This window comes from Zalophus californianus, chromosome 1 (assembly GCF_009762305.2).
Source record: "Zalophus californianus isolate mZalCal1 chromosome 1, mZalCal1.pri.v2, whole genome shotgun sequence".
Classification (NCBI taxonomy): Eukaryota; Metazoa; Chordata; class Mammalia; order Carnivora; family Otariidae; genus Zalophus; species Zalophus californianus.
Genome location: NC_045595.1, coordinates 13,219,961 through 13,246,145, shown reverse-complemented (window position 1 = coordinate 13,246,145; position 26,185 = coordinate 13,219,961). Strand labels below are relative to the sequence as shown.

Sequence of the window (26,185 nt, the reverse complement as noted above, 5' to 3'; positions counted from 1 at the left end):
CTACAATTACACAACCATTCTTCCCATCACCATAAAGTACAGGAATAAATGAGGAGGAAGTGGTGGGTTGACATCAGAACCCGCCCCGATCCAACCTCTTTCCAGGCAGAGGCTGCTAAGCTGCAGCCAGGCTCACAGGGTTTCCCCGCAGCTGGGCACGTGCTCAGGTCCACCCATGGAGATGCCTGGGGGCATCTGGAAGGCAGAAGAGACCGAAGCTGTCTTGGTTTTTGCTTCCCCTGTTCACAGCCAGGCATAGAAACACCTGTTGTTCTGGAATCTGCATTCCCTTGTCCAGTGACAAGCTTGGTGGGTGTTGAAAAGCAGTTGTGGCGGACACAAAGGGGGCATTCCATTTCTGGAGCACAGATACAGGGTGTGTGCCCCAAGTCAGAGGTGTCAAGGACCTCCTGCCTCCCTGCCTTGATTTCAGGGAGCCTCAGATCCCCTGGTGAGCAGGTTCTGCAGAGTCCTTCCTGTAGGACCAGCCCTGGTCCTGCTCCCCTGCGCCAGGAGTGGCAAACTCTGCTCCCTGGACCTCACCCAGCCCACTGCCTGTTTTTGTAAGTAAAGTGTTCTTGGCACAAGGCCACGCTCCATTCATTCATTCATTCATTCATTCATTCATTCATTCAGCTCAATCTGCGGCTGCTTTCATGCTACAACCGCAGAGTTCAGTCTTTTGAATTTCCTGTATTAAACCCTTTGTGTTAAAAGACCTCAAGTGGTTTTTCAGGGCGCCTGGCTGGCTCAGTCAGTAGAGCATGGGACTCTTGACCTCTGGGTCATGAGTGCAAGCCCTGCATTGGACATACTGTTCACTTAAAAAAAAAAAAAAGACCTCAAGTGGTTTCTATTTCCCACCCTTAATCCTGACTGCTATGCTACACCAGGATACATAAGAAATTATGATACATCCATAGACCCAGCCACGATTATAGTCTGCTAAAACGATAAATATGGTAGACTGAATAACCCCTCCATCAAAGATACCCACATCCCATTGCCCAGAATCTGTGAAAGTTTCTTTCTTTCTTTCTTTCTTTCTTTTTTTTTTTAAAGTAGGCTCCACGCCCAGCATGGAGCCCAACACGGGGCTTGAATTCACAACCCTGAGATCAAGACCTGAGCTGAGATCGAGTCTGACGCTTCACTGACTGAGCCACCCAGGTGCCCCTGTGAATATTACTTTAAATGGCAAAAGGAGGGGCACCTAGGTGGCTCAGTTGTTAAGTGTCTGCTTTCGGCTCAGGTCATGATCCCAGGGTCCTGGGATCGAGCCCCGCATCGGGCTCCCTGCTCAGCGGGAAGCCTCTTCTCCCTCTCCCACTCCCCCTGCTTGTGTTCCCTCTCTCGCTGTGTCTCTCTCTGTCAAATAAATAAATAAAATCTTTAAGAAAATAAAATAAATAAATGGCAAAGGGAGTGCTGGCTTTGGCAGCACGTAGACCTAAATTGGAATGATACAGAGAAGCTTAGCATGGCCCCTGCGCAAGGACGCACGGAAATGGCAAAAGGAACATTGTAGATGTAATTAAGGATCTTAAGATGATGGGAATGTGATCCTGGATTACCCAAGTGGGTCCTAAGTGTAATCACAAGGGTCCTTGTAAGAGGGATGGAAGAAGGTCAGATGAAGAAGTAGGAGACGTGAGACAGAAGCAAGGGATCACAGGGAGTGGCTGTGAGTCAAGGCATGCCAGCAATCTCCAGAAGCTGAAAAAACAAGGACATGGAATCTCCCCTAGATCCTCCAGAAGGAATCCAACCCTGCTGACATCTTGACCGTGCCCAAGTGAAACTGATTTCAGACTTTCGAATATAACTTGTGATACATGTATCAGTGGAAACATGGAAATATGACTCTTCTGGAGACTTTATCAGAATAAAATTGGGATTCCCAGTCACCACTTTTAAGCTTCTAACCTCTTCAGTCTGGAGGCAGAATCTGTTTTAATCAGAGAGATTTCATAGCGAAGGATGCTTCACTTCATGCCACAAAGAAGACCCTTCTAGAGACTCATGTCCCCAAGAGGCTGAATGGGACTGGCGCAGGATTCTCAACCAGAGCCCTGTGGACTTCTGGGGCCAAATCAGTCTTTGTCACGGGGCTGCCCTGTACACTAGAGGACATGCAGTGGCCTCCCTGCCCCCCCTCCCAGATGCCAATAGCACCACCCCAAGTCACCACAACCAGAAATGTCTCCAGACATCACCCAATGTCCCCGAGAAACAAAAACACCCCAGCTGAGATCCATTGGGTTAAGATAAGATTTAGAAACATCCCACATAATTGGAACACATGAGAAATGACTCCAATGTTCTATGAGAGATTAATAAACTTGCATCATCCACCGCTGTAAACACACGATGAACAGTCAGGATTAAGCAAGAAGGGTAAATACGGTAGCTGCATGAAGTGAGCCGTGCACACACGTGAACCCAGCATTTTCACCTGCATCGACTCACCCAACTGCAGGAAGGATGTGTCATGTAACACGGCTTGCAGTCAGGTGGTGACAGTCCGGGGTCAGAACGGCCGAGTGAATGGCGGTCCATCACCATCGCTGAATATTGTATGTAACAACCCAAAAAGAACTCATAGACGTCTGCCCTGATTAGAACGCCCACAATATATTGTTAAATTTAAAAAGAAAATTGCTGAAAAACCGGGTGCAATTTGATCCCATGTTTATGGAATAAAAATGTGTTGAGTCGGGTGGAGGATGGGCGGGGGGAAGGTTGAATCCATTTATGGAACATGATCCTCTCTTTGGAAACGTGTGTATATTTGCACCATGCGCATGGGTGAGACTGGAAGGTTTTTCACCAAAATGTTAATTGTTGTCGTCTCTGAGGATATAGGATTTAATTGGGCTTTTTCAATTTGCTTAGCTGTATTTTCTAACTCTTCCACAAGGATTACACACCGTCTGTGTTACTTTGTAGAAGCCTTGGGTACGTACCTACGCACTCTAAGGGCTTAGGAATCTTGAGAACCTTTCAGTATTTGAGGAAGAGCTGGGTGTGGCTAAATGCCCCGCCTCCATCGCCCCTGGGGTGGGACCACTCTGAGGCACATGCTCTATGCTATCTCCTGAGGTCCCCAGTGGCCCGGACTCAGTTGCTCATTGAAGCCTCCTGCAGGTTTCCTCCCCTCCTCGGCTCACGTCCCCACCCCCATCGGGGCTTCCTGGGGTCACTTCTGGGACAACTCAAATCCTCATCTTGGAGTCTGTTTTCTGGAGACCCCAAAATGACAGCGTCTCTCCTCATTCTGTCATCAGAGATGATCCTGCCGTTGACCCCCACAGGATACATTGCAGTGGGCCCCAGCTGTCCCTGAGCTATTTCAGGGAAGTGTTATGGGGCAGGCCAGGAGATGGGGCTCTCACTACACCCTCCCCCCTCATCCCTCCACCACTGGGCTTCCCTCCAGCGCCTGGTCTCCTCCCACATCTTGGCCGCCGGCAGTGGGGGGAGTGTGAGTGTGTGTTGGTGGTGAGCAGAGCAGTTGGCCAAGAAAAGAACACAGACTGATGTGAAAACCAACCAGGAACATTTAATAAAAAAATAAGCAAGTTATCCAGGACCTGACCCAGTGAGCAGGTATCCCTAAGCGAGCAAAGCACCGCTGGCTGGCTCTGACATTCATTCCAGGCTGAAGGCACAGCAAGTCCTCCAGCCCATGCCGGGGAGCACCTGCCCAGGCCATGGGCAGTACCCTGGTGCAGCCGAGCCCACACAGGGCCCCAAACACACGGTCCTACCAAAGGCTTGAATGTAGGAACCCCACAGAGCGGGCAGAGCCCACGCCTGAGATGCAGGCCCGGGAGGTCAAGCAAACGGGGTGACAGGTCAACACAGGAGCACGGTGAGCACAGGAGACCCAGCCCCTGTCTTTATCCCTGGCCCCCGCCAGGGGGGCCGGGTCCAGGGGAGCCTGCATGTGGCCATGTGGTCGCTGGGACCTGCAGCTGCCCCTGGTGAGGGGAGAGCCACCCTCCCTCCTGGGTGGTGGGGGGACTTTGCGCACAACTTGGGTGACCGAGGGGCAGGTGGGGATCAAACTCTCAGCCAACCATTCTCCAGTCCCACTGGGGGTCCACGAGGTCTGGAACACAGTAGGCGCTTGATAAACACCTGCTGCATGAAGAAAGAAGACTCATCTTGTTCATCTCGGTGGCCCAGCCCTTGGCACGTGGCCCCGCACAGACGTGGGTGATCCGATGCTGACCCAGCAACTGCCACACCGTTTGGTATCACTAATGCCTGGCCCACACTAGGCGCTCTCTAGACGAGTCAGGAAGAAGCCAATCGAAGAGTGAAAAGCACCTGGTTCATCTTCACCCCCAGCACCAAGCTCAGTTCCCAGCACACAGCAGGCACTCAATAAATGCTGAGTTAATAAGGACTTGTCTTTGTGTCACAAGTACCAGGCACATAGTGGGTGCTTGATAGGTGTTCAGAGAAATGAAGAAAGTGTCTTGTTTACCCCAATATTCTCAGAGCCCAGAATGGTTGGTGGCCAACATACAGTAGGCATTCAATAAATATTTCAATGAATTAAAACAATGACTGTGTATCACTAGTGCTGATTCTTGGGGGGGGGGGGGGGCGGGTAGGAATCAAAACAAGCTTGATGGCTGAATCAGTCACCGGAGGAGGGGATAATTATGCCTCACCCGCTGCCAAACACGGGAGCCCGGTACCCGGTGAGGACTTCAAGGGTTCGGCACCCAAAGACACGAACGAGGAGGTCTGGTTCCCCCGATCCCCCGGCGTCAAGCCCCTCTCCTGGCATACAGTAGGCACTGCGTTAAAGCTGCCTGCGTGCACGTGCTTGCCGAGCCAGAGCCTGCTGCACGCCCCTCGCGGGGAGAGAGCCCTCCGTGGCCTGCGGGGGGTCCGCGGGTAGGGGGGGTTGCGGGGTGGTGCCGGGCCCACGAGGCCGGCTTCGGTGTTTGGCCGCCGGCGCTCAGAGCTCGTCGCGCGCCGCTCTGTCCAGGGGCGACTGCAGGACGTCCGAGTTCTCGGCCTCGCGGCTCAGGGCCTGCTGCTCCCGCATCTTCTGGGACTTGGCGCGGTCCCAGTCGGTCTTCACGTGCTCGTTGTTCCACACGACTGAGGTCTCCGTGTCGCTCACGTACCCATCGTCCCCCGTGTAGTGCGTGGGGTAGACGAGCAGGGGCTCCACGGAGAAGGCGCGCAGGTTGCGGGGCGAGAAGTGGGCCTTGTACTCGGACCTGGGGGGCGAGGGGAGAGGGGGCCTGGCGTGGACTGGGAGTCGGGGACAGATGGAGGGGGCCGTGGGAGGGGACAGACTGAGACCGAAGTGGGGGGGGGGGGCCCGGCATGGAGGGAGGCGTACGCAGAGGTGACCCGGGGATCCGCCAGCCCCACGCCCACCGAGCCAGGACAGCCCCACAGCAAGACCCCGGCCCGGGTGCCCGCAGCGAGCGTCTCACACTGGGTGCTTGTCAAACATGACGGGCAGGAACTCGTCGACAGGCAGCATCTTGGAGAGCGGCTGGGCGGCCAGCAGCTTGCGGGCGCCCTGCAGGGAGATCACGTAGGCCAGCGTCCAGTAGGAGTAATCGGCCTCCACCAGGTTCCTCACGCGCGGCACTGCCTTCTCCGGGTGCTCCACCTGCATCCGCTTCCGGCCCACATAGCTGCGGGTGCAGAGTCAGGGTCCTGTCACCCTCTTCCCGCCCGCAGGAAAATGCTAACCGCGCAAGTCTGAGATCCAGTGAGCCTCCGTCAGGCCCTGGGGTGGGAGCGGGCTGGGTGTGTTTGGGGGAGCAACCAGGAGGCTGGTGTGACTGCCGGACCAGGGAGGGCCACAGGGGTCTGGGACGTGCAGGGAGGAGACTGAGTTGTTTCCAAGGGTACTAGGGAGCCATGGGAGGATTTGGAACTGGGAAGGGGAAGACGTCCTGGACACTCTCTGAGGCTGAACCACAGGAAGGAGTGGGGCTAGGAGGGAAGCTGCTCTAAGTTCAGAAGGCCGGGGGGCAGCTGGGCAAGGTGGAGGAATGTGGTGAGTAGCTGGGGATGAAGGGGTATGGCTTCTGCACCTTACACTAGCACGGTCCGGAGTCTGGGGCCTAGAACCTGTAGCAGGGCCCTGTACGCAGGAGAGAGAGAGAAGCGGGGGGGAGGGCGAACCAACTCACCTAGAGGAGATTCCAAAGGACTGTTCCAGAAACAGGCTGGCCACATCCTACCTCGTGCTGGTCTAAGTAAGACCCAGGCTCCCTGGGTATGCCCCCACACTCAGTCATGCCCTCAGCTCCTGGGCACACCCCCAAGCCCTGGCCACACTTACCCTAGCCCACACCCCAAGATCTTCAGCCATGTGCACAGGCTTCCACGTCAAATCTTAGGCATACCCCATCTCCTTTGGACTCACCAAGTCTCCAAGGCCTGACAGAGCCCCCTCCCCACAGGCCAGGTCCCGAGATTTCCAGGTCATCCTCACAGGCCTTTGGCCCTACCCCACAGGCCCTACCCCCCAGGCCTTAGGCCACAGGCCTAACCTACAGGCTTTAGGCCAAACCCTGACTGCTCTCGGATCCAGGGACCACGGGGCCCCTCACACAGGCTACACCTTCTGCCACACCCCCAAGAGTTGGCCCAGCCTACTAACCTGCAAAGACCCTCAGACCTCCAGGCCCTGGGCCACACTTCTGAGCTCCAGACTGCAGCTCCACCTCACTCCAAACTGAGCCCCCGAGCCCCAGCCCCACCCCAGTGCCACCCAGGGCCCAGACCCCATGGCCAGCCCTGCCCCACACCCACATGAGGTCCCAGTCCAGACTCTCCCGCTCCACGTCCCGCATGAGGTTCAGCAGGCGTCTCTTGAAGAAGATCTCAAAGCGCAGGTCATCCTCGAAGACAAGCGACTTCTGCAGCCCACGGTCCACAACCTGAGGGAGGATGCCCTGCCCACATCAGACAGAGACCAAGGCCAGACCCGACCCTGAAGTCAGCTCTGCTTCAAGGCCGGGCAGCAGGAGAGAAGCAAACGCAAGCCTTCCTCACCATCTTCTGGATAGACCTCTTGGCCATCAGCTCCTCGCACACTTGGCAACATGTGCCCTGACCTCGGCCTTGGCCTGGCTTCTACTTCCTACCCCAAGGTCTGTGCCTGTGCCAATGTGTGGCAGCAGGCAGGCCCCCAGCCTTCAGGCCTCAGGCCAGATGTCACCGGTGAGGCCCTCCCCAACCACTGGCCAAGGCTGTCAGCTGAGGACAATTCATGGCCCTCCTGCGGGTGCGTCGCACTTAGTTTATTATGGTTTGCCCATCAGTCACCCCACATCCCTAGGCTGTGAGCCCCCTGCAGGGGCCCACATCTGTCTTGGTGGCTGTCACATTCCCAGCACCAGCACCAGGCCAGATGCACAGCAGGTGCATGGGTGCTCGCTGAATGCACTTGAGAATTCTCAAGACTGAGGAGGGTGCCTGTCATCTGCCAGAAAAGGGCACCCTCCTTGCTCACAGAGCTCACCCCTCTAAGAGGCAGGGCTGGGCTTGAACCGGAGTCTGGACGCCTGGATAATGCAGCCTCTGCCCCATGCCGTCCATGACGAGTGTCACTCAGGGAAAGAGCACTGTCACCTCAAATGCCCAGACGCCCCATCTGGCTCCGTGCCCGGTGGCTCCAGGTTTGAGTCTCGGCCTCTGAGGGTGGCTGACGAGCCCCTGGCGCGGGGTTAGTGTTGCTTACTGTCCCTGCGGCCGTCACTGCTACTTGTAAATGTTGAGCTCAGAGTCCAGGCCCTCCAAAGACATGTGGCAACAGTGGGGTGGGAAGAGGCCTCACTTGGGGGTCCTGGGCCTGAGACCCCACCTTCTATGGGAGCCTGGCTCATCCCTCCCTCCCTAGTCTGCTTCCCCCATCTGCACAATGGAAGGACAGCAGCTGCCCCAGCCAGGCCGCTGGTGACATGCAGGTGAAGTCATGTCGAAACAGAGGTGCCGTGTCCTGCCCAAGTTTCAGAAGCCTGCAGGGGGCGCCAGCGAGTCCCTCCCTGAGCTGCCAGAAGCCTGAGGTCGGCCCTGCCCTCCCCTCCCCCGCCAGACCTACCTCCTTCCAGATGTTATAGTGGCTGAGGAAGCAGCCCAGCTCGCCCTTGGTGAGGGGCCGCCCGTGGTAGGGGTCCCGGTAGCCGGGCAGCATCTGGATGCCCAGCGCCTCCACCTGGCTGGTGTTCATGGCTCTGCAGGCGGGGAGGGGGGGGTCAGAGGAAGACCCACTGGGCCGGGCCTGCCAGGGAGTGGTCTACACCCCGGTGCCCACTGGCTCCTCCCCCCCGCGGCGGGACTCGGGACGCACTTGCCGTCCACTGCCTCCACCAGCCGGCACTCGATCTCCTGCGCCTGCAGGGCCCGCAGCATGCGCTCCCGCCGGTCCTGCCGCCGCTTCAGGTTGATCATGAAGACCTGTGGCCCAGAGCTCTGGTCGGACCCTCTGGCCCGGCCCCCACCCCCCACCCCAGCCTGCCAGGGGAGGCCTGGCTCACCTCGTCGAAGCCCATCTTGTCAGGTGTCTTGGGGGGCACTGAGATGAACCTGGAGGGCTCCGCTGGTGGGTGCTTCACTGTGAGGCAGAGAGAAGGGGGGTGTTGTCAGCGGGGTCACTGGGGGAGGGGCTCTAGCCTCTTAACAATGTCCCTTCCCTCCCCCATCCCCTCTGGGAACCCCGTCACCCTGAGCTCCTTAGCCTGGCACCAAACACAATGTTGGTGCTGGTCTCTTTCCCCCAGCACCTCCTCACTCTGGCTGTTGGCACTGCCCCAAATGCACCCCTTCCTACCTCAGGACCTTTGCACATGCTGGACCTCTGCCTGAAACAGCTTTCCCTCCTCCCCTCCTTCCCCTGAGTTCTCAACTAAGATGCCCTCTTGAGCTGGAGCAGGGTACCTCCTCCTGGCTCCCACAGCATCTGGCCTTCCATCATCAAACCCCAATCCTGTGGGCCCACCTCCCTGGCTTTCTGTCAGCCACAAGCCCCACAGGACAGACACCAGGTCTGCCCATTGAGTCCCCAATGCCCAACGCTTGGTACACAGCAGGCCCTCGATAATTACTCATAGAATGAACAAAGAAATGATGGCAAGCTGTGTGACCTTGACCTGTCGGGGCCTTGGCTTTCCTCAAGTATAAAATGGGGCTCCAATTTTATTTTTTTATTTTTTAAAGATTTATTTGTTTGTTTGAGAGAGAGAAAGTGTGCATGAGTTGGGGAGGGGAGGGAGAGAGGGAGAGAGAATCTCAAGCCGACTCCACGCTGAGCATGGATCCTGACACGGGGCTCAATCTCAGGACCCTGAGATCATGACCTGAACTGAAACCAAGAGTCAGATACTCAACCGACTGAGCCACCCAGGTGCCCCGGCACTCCAATTCTAAAAACCTCCTCCACCCAGAGGTTTCAGGAGAAGCTGCCGTGAAATGACACACATTATGGGTTGAATCGTGTCCTCCCCAGTATGCTGGCATCTTAGCCTCCAGTACTTCAGAATGTGACCTTATTTGGAAATAAGGTCTTTACAAAGACAACCAAGTTAAAATAGTGACTGGGGTCCTTATCAAAATGGGCATTTTGGATCCAGCCAAGCACACAGAGGGGAGACCACAGAGACACACCGGGGGAAGGTGACTGTGTGACTGGAGTGGCATGTCTACAAGCCAAGGCATGGCAAGAATTTCAGAGTGGCCATGATCACTGCCCTTCTCGCTGCTATGAACAGTGCTCAGACCACGTCCCCGGGGGGCCTGTCCTGACACATCCCTGCTGGCTTCTTTCAGAAGGATCAGATCCACGGGCGGATAGGAGGCTGGGGAGGCTGGCCCAGAGGAGCCCAGCCTGACGGTGATTGCGGCATCTGCCCCATCAAGAATAAAGGCCCTGTGTGAGCTTGAGGGACAGACACAGGCCCCTCTGTCTGGGACAGGCCAGGGTGCGGCCAAAGCCAACCTGGGTCCCCCAGGGACACTGCATCCCTGGGGTATCCTCCCGTCCAGGGCTCTTCACAGCTCTGGCCGCCCCCTAGCCCTCTTTGGGGTGCTGGAGACCAAGAGCAAGATGTTGGGATCCGAGCACCCAGATTCAAACTCCAGATGCCTTTTCCCTTCTCCTGAGCTTCTGCCCCTCCACTTGTGGGTATGGCGGGCAACAAGGCCTGCCTGTGGGGAGGGAGGATCTCCTCACTCTTTGTCATCAATTCTGGGAAGATGGAGCACATCAGGCATCCAGGAGCAAAGCAATGAAGTCCTTTCCAGAAAGTCACATCACAGTGACTATAAAAACCTAACACCTCCAGACCCGTCATGGGGGTGAATAATCAAATTTCGCCAAAGAGAGGTCTGGCCTTTGTGCCCAGTTCCTGGAAGATCGAAGCCCTCTACATATCCTGCCTGATAAGAGTGTGTTTGCTTGGGGTCTTGGGCCACACTGGGTGGTCTATGCCAACAGTGTGATTTAGGGCAGGGGTCTTAGGCCACGTGGAATCAGCTCGCCCCCTGCAGGGGCTAGAGACGGAGATCACCCATGCGGCAGTCAGCCAGGTCCATGTGAGTGAGCCTCAGTAAAAACCCCCGACACCGAGGCTCAGGGAGCATCCCTGGACAGCAGTACACCATGCGTGTGGTCACACACTGGTGCTAGGAGAAGTGAAAGCTGTCCACAAGACTCCACAGACAGGGGACACCCAGAAGTTCCATGCACAGAACACCCTGGGTGTCTCCACCCCAGACACCCCTTCCCTTTGCCAACTGTAACCTGTGTCCTTTCGCTCGTCATAAACCCTAACTGTGAGTGTAACAGCTTCCAGTGAGTCCTGTGTCCTGCTACTGAATTATCAAACCTGAGCGTGGTCTTGGGGACCCACAGACCTTGCAACTGGTTTAAGAAGTAGAGCAATCTTGTGGGTATTTCCTAACTTCACGCCCACTGAGGCATGTCTGGATCTCCCTCACACGCATGCATGGGAAATCCACAGCAACCCTGGGGAAGATGGGAAACACCTTCCATGTCCCTCATGAGAAGACTGGTAAAGTGACGTGTGACACAGCCAAGACTGGATAAATCTATGCTTAACACGACACAACAAGGCAGGGAACGAGCCACAGCTGCACACGGCAGTCACGCCAGCACCAGTGAGATGCTGGGCGGAAGACATGGCGCTTGAGAGAGGCACGTTGGGTGATTCCACTTACAGAAGCCCAGGACCGCCATAACCCATCAGCCGATGAAACTGGGGTGGCGGGAGGGCCAGGGGAAGGCCCTGTGGCTGGTGACAGGATATAAAAGCAATCATCCCGCCACACGCACACCACCCATTACCACAATGTGTGTTAACACTCAACAAACAGGATTTATACTGAGCAAGGGTTACGGGACCGATGGGGAAAGATGCTCCATTGTCCACAAGCAGGGGGCAGGGAAGGAAGCAGGTTGCAGGATTCCCCATCCACAGGGATCTCACTGAGCCTTTCTGCAAGTCTGAAATTTCATCGTCAGACTTTTGAACGCATGAAAAATCATATGCACAGCCCAGGTCCAGGTACCCACATATGGATGGAGAGAAAATGCAGTCTCTGCCCACACCAGAAGGAAGGATTTACACAAATATCTGAAACCTCCGGACCCTCCTTCTGTTTGTTCTGTATGCTTTGCTCTGGCCCTCGAGACACAGGAATATATTCACCCCTCTGGTGACTTCAGTTTCTAATAGTTTCTAACTGAGCCTGGGTGGCTCAGTCAGTTGAGTGTCTGACTCACTCTTTGGCTCAGGTCATGTTCTCACGAGAGCCCTGCATCGGCTCTGCTGGGTGTGGAGTCTGCTTAAGTCTCTCTCTCTCCCTCTCGCTCTGCACCGCCCCTGCTCTCGTGTGTGCTTTCTCTCGCTCTCTCAAAAAATAAAAAATAGGGCGCCTGGGTGGCTCAGTCGTTAAGCGTCTGCCTTCGGCTCAGGTCATGATCTCAGGGTCCTGGGATCGAGCCCCGCATCGGGCTCCCTGCTCTGGCGGGAAGCCTGCTTCTCCCTCTCCTGCTCCCCTTGCTTGTGTTCCCTCTCTTGCTGTCTCTCTGTCAAATAAATAAATAAATAAATAAATAAATAAATAAATCTTTAAAAAAATAAAAAATAATAAAAATAAATAAAACATATTAATAAAAATAAAATATAAAAAATAACAAAATCAAGTAGGAAAACTATGGCGGCCTGGGAGACATTTCTCAGGGGCCAGTCACCAGTTGGAGCTGGTGATGAGCAGAGACCCACCTCTGTTGATTGCGACCTGGTGGGGCTGCTGGACCAGGCCTGGGCATGTGTGTGTGACAAACGCTCAGGTACTGCAGGGGTCTTCACCCTGGTGACCTTGCAGCCTCCAGGTGTCACCTCAAAATCCCCCAAATCCCTGGCGCCTGGGTGGCTCAGTTGGTTAAGCGACTGCCTTCGGCTCAGGTCATGATCCTGGAGTCCCGGGATCGAGTCCCGCATCGGGCTCCCTGCTCGGCAGGGGGTCTGCTTCTCCCTCTGACCCTCTTCCCTCTCGTCCTCTCTTTCTCTCTCTCTCAAATAAATAAATAAAATCTTAAAAAAAAAAAAATACCCCAAATCCCCCAAAACAAAGAGGGCAGGGTGCGGTTCCATCTTCAGCCACCAGGGGGTGCCACAGACAGAACTTTCTAGAGAGAGGTTTAAGCGTGGGAAAGGAGCCCCAGAGCAGGGCTCTTCCCTGTCTGTGCAGTGGGAGGATCGGCCGTGCTGCCTCAGGGGCCTTCTGGAGGATGTGTGTGGACAGCACACGGCCAGGCCCTCATAGAAGTACACATGTATCACTGTGTGATGGCCCTGGAGCTCCCCAGCTGGGGCAGGAGCCGGCTCAGCCCCGTGTGCTTGTCCTATCTCAGGGCCCACTAGAGGGATGGTTAGTTTACTAGTTTATGGATTTATCTGTATATATATTAGAAAGACATGAACTTGCAACTATGGTAAAAATACCTAGTTTCCTTTTGTAAATAAATGTATTCAAGTGAAGAAAAAGAAGCGTCTGCTTAAGATAAATATTAAATAATGGTGGGTCTGGGGTTTGGCAGGGGCATGGATAAGGACACAGCCCAAAACGGTGGTGTCCCAGACACTGCCATGCACATAAAGGTCCGTCAGCGAAAACCTGCTGCCCCTCTGGTCCTCCCGTACCCTCTATGGCTCCCAACTGCCCTTGGGGAAAAGGCCTGTTCCTCAGCTTGGTGTCCAAGGCCCCTGCCCCAGTCCCGCCTGCCAGCTCTGCCCAGCTCACCACCTTTATTTCTGCCCCGTCAACCTTGGCTGTTCTCTGAGCTCACGTTCCCTCCAGCCTCCTGGCCTTTGCCCGTGTTCTCCCTCCAGCTGTGATCTTCTTCCTGGCTAACTCCTACCCACCCTGCATCTTCATGCCACCTCTTCCCAGAAGCCCATCCTGACTGCTCTCAGGATGCCGTCCTTGCCAGAGTGGGGACAACCATCCACCTTGTTCATGCCGGGTCTCCCGCTCCCAGCAAAGCGAAGGGCACACGCTCCATCAGTGTTCAGGCGCCGTACGTGAGGTGGCAGAGAAAGGGAGGTGACTCGGCCCTCCCCGTCTGGCGCGGGCGGACTCACCCATGACCTCCAGTTGCACGTGCAGGAAGCTCTCGGCCTCATCCTGCAGGGAGCTGTGGGCCCTCAGCGGCACAGGCAGGAAGCCGTAGGCCTCCTTGTTGCAGACGTACATCTGGACCTCTGCGGCCGAGGGAACAACAACCCAACGTGAAAACGGTGCGAGGCGGCAGAGCCCCACCCTCCCCAGCCCAGCCGCACCGCCCAGGGCGGCCTGGAACCTCAACGGGTCCCCCTGCTCCCGGCACCCGGTACCCGCAGGAACTCCTCAGCTCTCCAGCTGGGACCGGGAGCCAGAACAGGGGTTCGCGCTGGCCGGGAGGCCCGGAAAAACTCCAGAGCTGTTAACGAGGGCGCCTCCCACGGCCACCGCCTCGTTCCCCCACGGGGTTCTGGTTCTGCAACACGGCCACCCCCACAACCACACAACAGCCGGAGGGCAGCACAGAAGCCACCCTGAGGCAGGAACAGGAGATGCGGCTGACCCAGACGCAGTGAGGGCACCCCCATCTGCATTTGCCCTTTTCGGGGTGGTCTAAGGTTTTGGGCGTATCTTTTTTTTTTTTTTAGGTAAAAAACCCCAATGAAAAATGATTTTCACCTGAACTGCTTAACTTTTTCTGTAAAGGGCCAGATGGTCAATATTTACGCTTGTGGGCCAGACAGTTCTGTCTCAATGACTCAGTTGCAGCTAGAAGGCAGAAGCAGCCAGAAATGAGACTTAAATGAATAAGCGTGGCTGCGAGCTGATGAAACTTTATTTATAGGCACTGAGATTCGAATTTTATACAATCTTCAGATGTCACAAAATGTTATTCTTCATTTTTTTCCCCATTCAGATGACCAAGTATAGACTTCTCATATATATTTGGTCTTCGTCCACAGTTCCAGGCTCAGTTCCCAAAACCCTTGGAATTTCCTAGATGTTGAGAGCTTAAAGGTGTCTCTTAACGTTAATAAGTGACTTTTGGAAAGCACTGAAAGAGGAACCTCCCTCCACCAACACACACACTGGTTGCCAGTGGAATCAACCATGAATAGAGGGTTGGAACTTTCAGTCCTACCCCTCTGATCTCTGGGGAGAGGAGAGGAGCTGGAGGTTGGATTGCCAAGTGCCAATGATTCAATCAATCGTGTCTATGTAATGAAGCCTCCATAAAAACCCAAAAGCATGGAGTTCAGGGCGCTTCCGGGTTGGTGAACACGTGGAGTGTGGGGAGAGTAACATACCTGGAGCCTGGAGGGGGCAAGGAAGCTCTGCACCCCTTCCCACATACCTCACCCTAGGCATCTCTTCAACAGGCTGCTCCAGAGTTATATCCTTTTATACTACACCGAGTCACCTAGTGAGTAGATGGGTTTCCTGAATTCCGCGCACTGCTCTAGGAAATTAATGGAACCCAAGGAGAGCATCTTGGGAGCCTCAGATTTATAGCCAGTTGGTCAGAAGCACAATGAGAACATGGGTTTGTGGCCGGCATCTGAAGCTGGGGTGGGTGGCAGTCTTGTTGGACGGAGCCCTCCTCAACCTGTGGGATTTGATACTATCTCTGGAAAGATAGTGTCAGACTTGAGTTGAATTGGAGGACACCTGCTTGTCCTACAGAGACAATGGCTTGTTGGTGTGGGGAAGTTCCCCCCCACCCCCCGACACACACACTCATGAGAGAATTAGGTCCAGGAACCCAAAAGACATACTTGGCTTGTGGCTATAGAAAAACAGATGGTGGGCCAGATTTGGCCCATGGGCCATTGTTTGCCAAACCATGGTTGAAAAAAAAAAATGAGAGGTCAACTGTGGCTGGCTGTGTTCTTTTTCTCTTTAAAACGTTTCTTCCCCAACTGTACAAATCGGTAATAATTATGCTCAGCTACAGAAAACTGGGAGAACACAGGAGACTATCAAGATGAAAATAACCTTCAATAAAGAGGTCTTAAAGATATGGGGAGTGAAGCGACCCGGCGAAGCCGAGGCTGGAGAGAAAGGGAGTCCTGGGGACGTCACCTGAACACCTGGATACAGCCACACCTGTAGCTGTCCCTGCACCCTGCAGTTCTGGTTCTGGTTCTGCGAACCTTCTGTGGGCTCGACACTGCTCCCAGAGAACCAGACAGATGCCCCCGTGCTGGCAAACTCCCTGTGGGCTCACCTGCTTGCTTGCAGGAGAAGGCAAAAACAATGATGTCGTCGAAGGACCACGTGTAGTCAGGGTGAGGCGGGTAGAACGCCAAGTTCCTGGATGCTGCCTTCCGCAGGTCGATCAGGAAGGTTGAGTGCACCATGGGAACGGCAAAGCAGCCCCGGCGGTCCCGCTTGCGAATGGGGAGGTAGGCAGGCGTGCGCTTGTAGTAGCCCTGCAGGGAGGAGGGCGCAGCTCTATATGGGGGACCCTAGAGGTAAGGCTGGAGGCCTGGGACAAGGGGAGGCACAGAACCGTTGGAGAGCAGGACCCAGGTGCCAGCCTCTGGCTGTGGTGGGGCTCTCCCCAGATGCAGAGCTCTGGGCGTGGTCAGGCCTCATGTCCACCCCCGGAGCCTCAGGCGGTGGGGCAGGGGCAGATGAGGGAAGGTAAGCAGCTGTGCACCCGCAGACCTAGCTCAACACTTCAGATCAGAAAGGAAGCACTTGAAGGAGGAAATGAGAAAGCTGAGAAAGGGACTGGACATTCGTGATTCCCTGACTTACACAGGATTGAACATTAGACGTAGGCCTTCAGGGAACTTGGGCTACGACATATTTTTTTTAAATAGAAACCACTTAATTGTTCACTTTAAGATGGTGAGTTTTATGTTATGTGAATTGCCCGTCAATTAAAAAGATAGCAGGAGACAGGAGGGGGGTCTTGGATCTGGCATGGCCCCCGCTCCAGCACCTACTCTTTCACTTCTCCTGGTGTTGCCCACAATCCCAGCCTCAACCCTAGCGTGGGACTTATGGCCCAGGCTTTGGCCAATCAGAACCTGGCATTTTCCTGGCTTCAGGAATTGGCTCAGGTGTAGAAGGAGACTGGACAAGGCCCAAAGTGGACTTTGGCTGGATGATGATGGGATTGTGCCCCAGGAGTCTGAAAATGAAGCCACCCAAAGGATGGAAGAAGACAGGAATGTTGTTTAACACCTGGATCAAGCTGTGCCTAAAGTCCTACCTGGCACCACGGCTTCCTAGCTGTGTGAGCTTAGGCAAGTCAAGTCCTCTCTCCCTGTATTTCTGTTTCTGCCTCAGTGACTGGGAAGGGGGTGGGGAGGAGAGGGCACAATCACAGACCCTCTGTCAAGGAGCTATTTAAGGATTATCACCATGGTGTTGTAAAGCGCTCACCATGAGGGGGTACGATAAGTTAGACTCCAGCCACAGTCCCCACTCGCTCACCCCCACCATCCCCCGCCCCCACCCTACCCCAGCAGCACCCTGACCTGGGAAGTCATCCCGCACCAAAAGTTGGAGTATGCGGCCCGCGAATCCAGCATGGGAGCCACCACCGTCTTATTCTCAGCGATGAGGAGACTTAGCATGTTCGGGTTGAGGATCAGGTTGTCTGCATCCACAAACTGCAAAATACCCAAGAGAGCATCAGCAGGGGCCACAGGGCTGACCTGGGCTAGGCCATAGCTCTGAACAGCTGGGGCGGAGGCCAGAGTCCTGGACGGGAGGAAGGGGGCGGTCTGGGGATCCTGGAGTAGCAGACGGGGCCCTGGAAGCCAGCGGGTTCCGGTCCCTCCACCGCCCGGCTCTCCCCCGAGTGACAGGCCAAGTAACGCTCACACAATGAAATACACTCAAATACACTCCGTAGCAAGAGAAGGGACAGACCACACAGCACAAAGCAACACAAATGGGGCCCAGACATGCCTCTGGGGGGGACATGGAACATGACAGTAAGTGCACCACACAGCGCCATTTATGGGAACTTTTCAAACAGGCAGCGCCTGTCTATGGGTGGGACGGTGGGAGCAGAGGCCAATTCCTCAGGGAGCGGCTGGGAGGAAGGCACTTTGTCTAATGTGAATTACGTGCTGATAAAGAGTGTACAAATCAGATCTTTACGTAAGCTTTTTGTTTTCCTTTAACGCCTTACGTGTTGGGATACAAAGATGGTAACTTGCCTGGTGCAGCACGGAATGAAATCCACCAACCCAGGAATAGGGTCACCATCGGTCCTGCTGGTTCCCCCCCCCCAAAACCATGTGTCACCAGCACTCTCCAGAGAGGCCACACCAGGAGGCTCACTGCAGTGCTGTTGATCGCACAAACTGGGGAACAACCCGGGAGTCTAGCAGTGGCGAACCAGCTAGAGAAGTTCCGGCCCCATCCCACTGCAGAGCGAGTCGAGACAGCTAGGAATCGTGCCACAGAAAAGGATCAGGTGAGGGTGTCCCTGTCCACTGGGATGTGAAGACACGCAGGCCACCATGCAGTGCAGAACTCTTAGGAGGAACTCTTAGGACTGATTGATTTTTAAATGCATCTGATCCACAGATACGCTTTCTGTCTCCCACGCAGGATTTTTAAAACCTTTAAATCACTCGCCACACACAACAGTGAGAACTAGAATTCCAGCCTTCTCTGGCAACTCCAGAATAGCATTCCCGCAGGGCAACCCCCAGCTGGAGACGGAAGGTGGCTGCCCCTTGGGACAAGCTGTGGGGCTGTTCCCTGCCCAGCCCCTGCGAACATTTATATGTGTGACCGCTGAATATATACACAGTAAAAACAGCCAGAACGGTCCGGCAGTTCCCTGAAGAGTTACACACAGAGCTATGCACGACTCAGCGATTCCACTCCTAGGTACGCACCAAGACAACTAGAAACAGACATCTGCACCACCTGCCAGGTTTGCAGTGGCGGTGGCCACGGGAGCCAAACGGTGGAAGTGACCCACGTGTCCATCAATGGAAGAATGGATGAACGAAACGTGGTCCATCCACACAATGGAACATCACGCAGCCTTAAAAAGGAACAGAGCTCGGACACACGGCTCCAACACGGATGAACCTTGAGAACAGCGTGCTGAGTGAGAGAAGCCAGACAAAAAATGCCACATATCTGTGGGCACAGAAAGCAGACTAGTGGCTGCCAGGGCCTGGGGGAGGGGGAGGGGGAGTGACTGCTCATGGGGATGGGGCATCATTTGGGGGGATGGAAATGTTCTGGAGCTAGAGTGAGGTTGTGGTTGCACAACATAATGAATGTACAAAATGCCACGGAGTTGTTCCCTTTGAAACGGTTAATTTTATGTTATGTGAATTGCACCTCAATTAGAAAACACGGAAACCAGCCAGAAAGTGAGTCTCTCCGGGAGGTAAGATGACAAGGTTTGCTTGTTTTTTCTTCCCTAAGTGTCTTATTTTTTCTTGTATATTTTCTTACAAGTAACACCCATAGCCTTTGCAAAAAGAGAAAAAAAGAGGTGCCTTTTTTTCCTTGTAAAAAGAGGTCTTTTTTTTTTTTTTTAAAGAATTCCTTTTAATAACAATTTTAAAACACTGGACAAATGATTTCACATCCCAATATGGATTTCCAAAGTCCCCAGTTACAAAAAGATACTGGTATGTCAAAAGCTCGCTTTTCTTTTTTTTAAGATTTTATTTATTTATTTGACAGAGAGAGAGAGCGCACAAGTAGGCAGAGAGGCAGGCAGAGGGAGAGGGAGAAGCAGGCTCCCCGCCGAGCAGGGAGCCCGACGTGGGGCTCGATCCCAGGACCCTGGGATCGTGACCCGAGCCGAAGGCAGCTGCTTAACCGACTGAGCCACCCAGGCGCCCCTGTCAAAAGCTCTTTTGAGTTTTGAACCAACATGTAGAGTTCACCCGAGTTTACTGAGGGAAAAAAGTGAAAACCAGCCAGGCTCAAACCATGAAAGCAAAACCCAGGGAAGCAGACAAGGCGGTCCTGTGCTAGATGGTTCCAGGAGGTTCCAGTCCCACCTCTGCACCTCACTGGTTCCGAGTCTCCACCAACAAGCACGTTGTCACCTCCCTCTCTAAGCCTCTACTCTCCCATCTGTAAAATGGTCTGATGAAGGCATCAACCTACAGGGCCCCCAGGAAGAGATTGTTCCTTTCTTTCTCCTCTCTGCAGTGAGAGGCCGGGGATATGGGGTCCTCCTGTCACCCCCGCGTCCAAGGACGTGTCCCCTCGGCCCAAAAAGGCATCCTCAATTTACTTGCCTTTCTCTGCGGTCCTGCTCCAGGCCTCCCGCTGTGCCCCTCCCCTGCCCCAACAGGCCCGGCTCCCATGGCAGCCACAGGGCTTCTGAAAATCATAAATCAGAACACAGCTCTTGGGCGCCTGGGGGGCTCAGTCGGTGAAACGTCTGCCTTCGGCTCAGGTCACGATCCTGGAGTCCCGGGATCGAGTCCCGCGTCGGGCTCCCTGCTCGGCGGGGAGTCTGCTTCTCCCTCTGACCCTCCCCCCTCTCTCTCTCACTCTCTCTCTCTCTCTCTCAAATAAATAAATAAAATCTTTAAAAAAAATAAAAAAATAAATAAAAAAAAAAAAGAACACAGCTCTTCCCTGCTCATATACCCTCCGTGGCTCCTCATTACCCTCAAAGTAAAAGCCAAATCTCTGCCTTGGTCTGACCCCCACCCACCACTTCAGGACCACCCTCATCACACCCACCCTGGCCTCCTCGCCAGTCCCTGACAGCCCCAAGCTTGCACCCTACTCGGTTCCCTCTGCCTCAGACACTGTCCCCCAGCTTCCCCTGAGGCTGGCTTCTTTGTTCCTTCAGGTCATGGCTAGGGTCTCCTCCTAAGAGAGACCCCCAACCCTGCTCACTCGTCACTACACCCTGACTATGCCAACTGTTGTGGCTTGAATGGTGGCCCCCAAAAGAGAGGTTGAAGTCCTGACCCCTGGTACCCTGTGACTGTGATCTTAGTTGGAAATAGGGTCTTTGCCGATGTAACTAGGATGTAGGTTTAGATGGGGTCAGACTAGAGTAGGGTGGGCTCTAAAGTCAATGACTGATGACCTAATAAGAGGAGGAGAGACAGAGAGACAAGCCCACGGGACCACAGAGACAGACAACGGAGGGACACGGCCACAGGCCACAGGCCACAAGCCGAGGAGCACGTGGAGCCCCTGGAGCTGGAAGAAGTGAGGAAGGATCCTCCCCTAGAGCCTGTGGAGGGGACAGGGCCCTGCTGACACCCTGACCTCAGACTTCTGGCCTCCAGAACCGGGAGACAATACACTTCCGCTGTTTGCAGCAACCCCACCCCCCCACCCCACCCCACGGTGTGTGGTTCTTTGTCACAGCAACCCCAGGACACTGATCCATCACCAGCTGCCTTTCTACAAGCACAGCACTGGCTGCCTCTAGGTACTTCCTCACTCAGTTTTGGTTTCTGGTCACGGCCCCCCTTCCTGGGACACTAGGAAGGCAGGGCTCAGCCCGTGCTGATCCTCATTGCGTCCTCAGGCTCTGGCAGGTGGTGGGCAAGGGAGGGGCTCATGGAGGTCTGCTGACTGAATAAAGAAGGTACAGACCACAGCTCGGGGCCTGGCGCCTAGATGGAAACCAACCACAGGCTCCGTCAGGCTGGCATCATTGCCTTCAGCCTCCATGGGGAGGCAGGCCCAGCGGCCAGTGCCATCCGGCCCCACCTGCACCAGGGGAGGGGGTCACGTCCAAATCAAAGGGATGGGCTGAAGGAGCTCTCACAGGCCTGCGTGCAGGTACCTTCACACGAATGCATTCCAGCCTGAACCGTCCCTTCCTCCAGAGGCAATGGCCAGCCCAGGAGAAGGAAGTGAAAGTCGGGCCTCAGCAGCCCAGCGTCTCCAGTGCCCCCCCAGATCTCCACCCCATCTTCCGGCTTCTCGGCAGTCACCCAGAGGAATTGTGGGGTGCACAGAGGTGGCAATAAAGAGGAGACAACCCAAGGGTCCAACCACAGGGGATGGTTGGGGACAGCAGCTGATGATTAAGAACTCTGGAGGCCCTGGATTGAACCCCAGCTCCTCCACTAACCAGCTGTGTCACCTCTGACAGCTCACTCCCCCTCTCAGAGCCTGTTTCCCTCGGTAAACAGGCTTAAGGATGGTCTCCACAACCCACTGATCCTCCTTTCCTCGGCGGCCAACCAGATCTCCCCCACGATCTCAGAGTATTTGGCTGAGAGACTCACCAGGATGTAATCGGCCCACATGTCCCGGGCAGATTTCAAGGCTGCCTGGCGCAACTTCATGACGTGCTCATAGCGTGAGTCAGACCAGTGTTTGGGGCCCTCCTCATCTGGGTAGGACCTGCAGAGAGACAGCTGTGATGTGCTAGGGATGGGGCACTGTGGCAACCCAGAGGGCAGTGGTCAGAGAGGTCTTCCTGGAGGAGGGGATGTGTAGGTGGGGAGGTAAAGAAATAAACCCTGAAAGGCTGAAAGGAACCGGGGCTCTGCACTGCCCAGGGGCGCATGGGGAAGCTAAGCAGCAGGGGCTGGCCCTGGGGCATAGAGTGAGACTGGGAACAAAGCAGTAGGCGTCCACCAGGAGGACAAGGGAAGGAGGGAACTCTAGGTGGAGGGAACTGTGGGGGCAAAGGTCCAGCTGGAGGGCTGCAGCCCACTGAAGCCAAGAGCGGGTCAGAGTAGCCACGGGCAGCCCTTAAGGCTGCAGAGTTGGGCTGGAGAGTCAGGGGCAGAGGGGCCGGGGTTGTCACAGGACAACAGGGAGTCATGGAAGGTGTGGGAATAGGGGCACGGCCCAGTTGCCTGCGGCGGGGGGGCGGGGGGTGGCTGTCAGGGCAGAACCTGGAGTTCACCTGGGCTCTTCTGCTGGCCGCCACTCCACGGAGTGGTACAAACTCTTTACAGCCACCAGCCATTCCCGCAGCACAGCCGATGTGTTGTCTGAGTTGTGGTCTGTGGCTACCCTGCAAAGCAGAGCAAGACAGTCAGTGCGAGACTGGGGAGACTGAGGCAGCCCCGGGCAGCCTGAAGCAACATGGGCTCCACACCCCCAAGCTGGCCTTCCAGCAGCTTATGGCCCTGGGCAAGATGCTTCCCCCTCCATGCCTGTTTCCTCATCTGAAACAGAGATGAGGACTGCACCTGCTTCACTGGGCTGCAGAGGGGATTAAACAAGCTAATTTTGGGAAAAACACATTAGACACTGTTAGTACTACTGAGCACCTAGGATCTTATAACCACATTAAGTACTAAATACTGTGATTTAATTTAAAAATGTATGTATCATCTACCCCCATCCCACCTTCCCCGATTCTCTCTTATGAACAACACCATCTCATAGCGGCCTGTGCTTCCTCATTAATTCAACAAACATTTCCTTTTTCTTTTTTCTAAAGATTTTATTTATTTGACAGAGACACAGCGAGAGAGGAAACACAAGCAGGGGGAGTGGGAGAGGGAGAAGCAGGCTTTCCGCGAGCAGGGAGCCCGATGTAGGGCTCCATCCCGGGACTCGGGGATCATGACCTGAGCCGAAGGCAGACATTAATGACTGAGCCACCCAGGAGCCCCTCAACAAACATTTTTTTTTTAAAGATTTATTTATTTATTTGAGAGAGAGAGAATGAGAGAGAGAGAGTACATGAGAGGGGGGAGGGTCAGAGGGAGAAGCAGGCTCCCCGCAGAGCAGGGAGCCCGATGTGGGACTCGATCCCGGGACTCCGGGATCATGACCTGAGCCGAAGGCAGTCGCTTAACCAACTGAGCCACCCAGGAGCCCTCAACAAACATTTCTTAAGCATCAACTGCGTGCTTGCATTATCCAGGCTGGGGAATCCGGGATGGAGCCGTGAGGGCCATTTAGGAGTCCACATGAAGAGGAGAGCTGCTCTCCCCTTAAATAAGTTATTAAGTTGCCAACCATAGCAGTGATGACTAGTAACGACAATATAATAATAGCCACAGTTCTGGTCACTGAGCACCAAGCCAGAGATGCCAGACACAAGGCCTCACGTGCATTAACTGGTTAATCTTCGGAGATGAAGGCAACCAGAGTTATATTAATGCCCCCATTTTCCAGATTAGGAAACCGAGGCAGGAGGCGGGAAGTCACCAGTCAGCCGACATGGCTCTGCCCCATTCCCCTTGCGGGAAGGATCCACGCCCCCACCCTTGGCCACCTGGACCCGTTACCCACCCACCCACCCACCCACGCTCGTCAGAGGGCAGGGGATCTGACTCAGGCTGGGTTCAGGATCCAATGCCTCAGAAGCTGAAAAGACTTCCTGTTAGTGGAAGTGCAGTGTGGGCCGTGGGGGCTCCAGGCTCCCCTTCTTGGGAGCTGTGAGCGCTCCGAAGGCGGTTTGAGGGTCAGTCCCAGGCAGAGCGGCCCAGTCCTGGGCTGGGCACGAGCGGTCCCGGATCTGCCCTAACCGCGGGGCCAGAAAGCAGAGTGCGGTCGGTCAGTCCCACAGCGGCGGGACAGAGACGGGGAGGGAGGGACAGCAAGCAGAGGGCCCGCACGTCTGGCCCGCCCCGAAGAGGGAAGCAAGCGGGGGACACGCGTGGGTGCCTGCCAGCTTCGCCCAGTGCCAGGGCAGCAGGCAGCGCGCGGGGTGGAGCCGCCGGCAAGGGGGCGGCCGGCCGGCCGCGGGGAAGGCGGGTGCCGCGCTCACCACAGCGCCGTGCGCTCCCGCGGATGCCGCAGCCGCTCGAGCGCGCCCAGCGTGGCGGGCAGCGCGTGGGCCGCGTTGCGCGCCACCAGCGCGATGAGGACTCGGGGCGCCTGCAGCGGCGACTCGGGGCTCCAGCGCTCCTCCGGGAAGTAGGCGGCGGCGCCCGGCGGGCCCCCCGGGGGCGGCAGCGCCAGCAGCAGCAGCAGCAGCAGCAGCACCGGGAGCGGCCGCCAGCGCCGCCTGCACGCGCGTGGGGCCGCCGCCATCGCGCCACGCGTCGCCTTTAAGCCGCTTTTCTGCCGGCGGACGCGGACCGCGCCTTGAGCCTGCCACCGGACCCCGCCCTGCCGCGCGCCTTAAAGGGGAGGAGAGTGCCTGGCGTGAATCAGCCGTCTGGGCCCGCTTCCGGGACCCCTCCTCCCGAGGGCCTTTAAAGGCACGATGTGCTGCTTTACGCAACTCCCGCCAGCAGTCACGTCAGTCCGCTGGCCCGCCCCGACGCCCCGCCCCCGCTCCCGCCTTAAAGGCACAGAGCGCTCCTAGCTTTCCCATTTCACGTGACTCAGTGCCGTAAAGGTGTCAGAGCTCGGAACACCCCGTGCCTCCTGACACCTGCCCCAGCCTGGACCTTCGCCTGATACGCCATACCACCTCCATTTGTATAAGACCGAGTCTGTACCACCGGGCGGACCTGGCTAGTTAGGACCTGGTTTCACGGGGATGTACCCAAGGGCTGGTGGGTATTAAGCGCGGGGTCCCTGGCGTCCCCAGACCTGGCTTCAAATTCAGCCCCCACCGTGGGCTCCCAGTGTGAGCCTCAGTTTGTCCATCTGTAAAATAGGGTCTTTACTGACCCCGCAGGGTTGGCGTCAGATGGAGCCAGATGATACTTGCAAGTGCTGAGCACGCGCTCCGGGGGCAGGGTGGGAGTTTCCATAGAAATGCTACCAGGGATTGTTTCCCAATACTCTAATGTACTTTCGAATTGATTGTTTTTGTGTCATTCTTAAAAATTAAGTTTTAAGAAGGATGCTCAGGTATACATTTGTTCATATGGTGACCGGGAGGAAAAGATTCAGTATTGTTAAGTAAAATTCAGGGCCCAGGTCGTGTGGCCTTGTGCTCAAGGGACAGTAGGGTGTGAACTTAAGGAAGTAAGACAGGGCAGTGGGCTTGACCCAAAAGCCCCAAATCTCCCAGCTTGGCTAGCGGAGTCACCTGATACTTGCCCTTCCTCCTCCACGTCCTTCTCATTGTCCATCGTCTTGTTCCAATTTCATTTCTCTCCTTTGCTTCTGTTCTCCAGATTTTTTCCACAACAGTCGTTTGCTCAAGTTCAGTTTTCAGCTGAATATTTTGGAAACACAGCCTAAAATGTACTGGTTATACGATGGACTAAGGGGGTGAGGGATGGGAGTGGAGGAAAGGGATCTGGCCACACTTGGGTCACTGCTGAATCCGAGAGGGGGCACACAGGGGTGTACTTTTGGGGTATGTTTTGAAACTTTCTGTAACAAAATGGCAAAAATCATTTTACACTCTATGGACCTGACAAGGAAAGATCATTCATATTAAGTTAGAAAAACAGAGTAACAAGACACGTCCCATACCCTGATAAACTGAGAAAAGACTGGAAGATTTTAGAACCAAAAGCAAATAGTGATCTTCTCAAAGAGGGCAGGATGACAAGTTCTTGTTGCTCTAATTTTACAGAACTAACATCACGTTCTAGGTTAAAAATTTAAGAAACAAACAGGGACGCCTGGGTGGCTCAGTCGTTAAGCGTCTGCCTTCGGCTCAGGTCATGATCCCAGGGTCCTGGGATCGAGTCCCGCATCGGGCTCCTTGCTCAGCAGGGAGCCTGCTTCTCCCTCTGCCTGCAGCACCCCCTGCTTGTACTCTCGCTCACTCTCTCTCGCATAGCTATGCTCTCTCTCTCTAGCA

The 26,185-nt window shown here is 55.2% G+C and overlaps 1 protein-coding gene and 1 non-coding gene across 2 annotated transcripts; one reads left to right on the top strand and one right to left on the bottom strand.

Annotated features, from left to right (window-relative positions):
- Nucleotides 1–1,425: 1,425 nt before the first annotated feature.
- LOC113919060 lies at nt 1,426–1,532 on the top strand. Its single transcript, XR_003518799.1, has one exon. It is a non-coding gene; the product is annotated as a U6 spliceosomal RNA (small nuclear RNA).
- Nucleotides 1,533–3,537: 2,005 nt separating this feature from the next.
- COLGALT1 (collagen beta(1-O)galactosyltransferase 1) lies at nt 3,538–25,674 on the bottom strand. The gene is made up of 12 exons (XM_027585164.2): nt 24,242–25,674; nt 22,421–22,531; nt 21,792–21,909; nt 17,070–17,204; nt 15,806–16,010; nt 13,659–13,778; nt 8,532–8,608; nt 8,345–8,451; nt 8,096–8,228; nt 6,805–6,932; nt 5,469–5,675; nt 3,538–5,246 (listed from the first exon to the last, which is right to left on the bottom strand). Exons 1-12 carry the CDS (start codon nt 24,505–24,507, stop codon nt 4,979–4,981), a joined length of 1,875 nt encoding a protein of 624 aa, XP_027440965.1. The 5' UTR covers nt 24,508–25,674; the 3' UTR covers nt 3,538–4,978.
- Nucleotides 25,675–26,185: the final 511 nt, after the last annotated feature.

Bases quoted from the DNA above. Each gene is read 5' to 3' on its own strand.
- COLGALT1 (XM_027585164.2), bottom strand. From the start codon at position 24,507: ATGGCGGCGGCCCCACGCGCGTGCAGGCGGCGCTGGCGGCCGCTCCCG. The intron at 21,910-22,420 runs GTGAACTCCAGG...GTCTCTCTGCAG, and splicing joins CGGCCAGCAGAAGAGCCCAG to GTCCTACCCAGATGAGGAGG. The intron at 8,609-13,658 runs GTGAGTCCGCCC...TCTGCCTCACAG, and splicing joins CGTGCAACTGGAGGTCATGG to TGAAGCACCCACCAGCGGAG.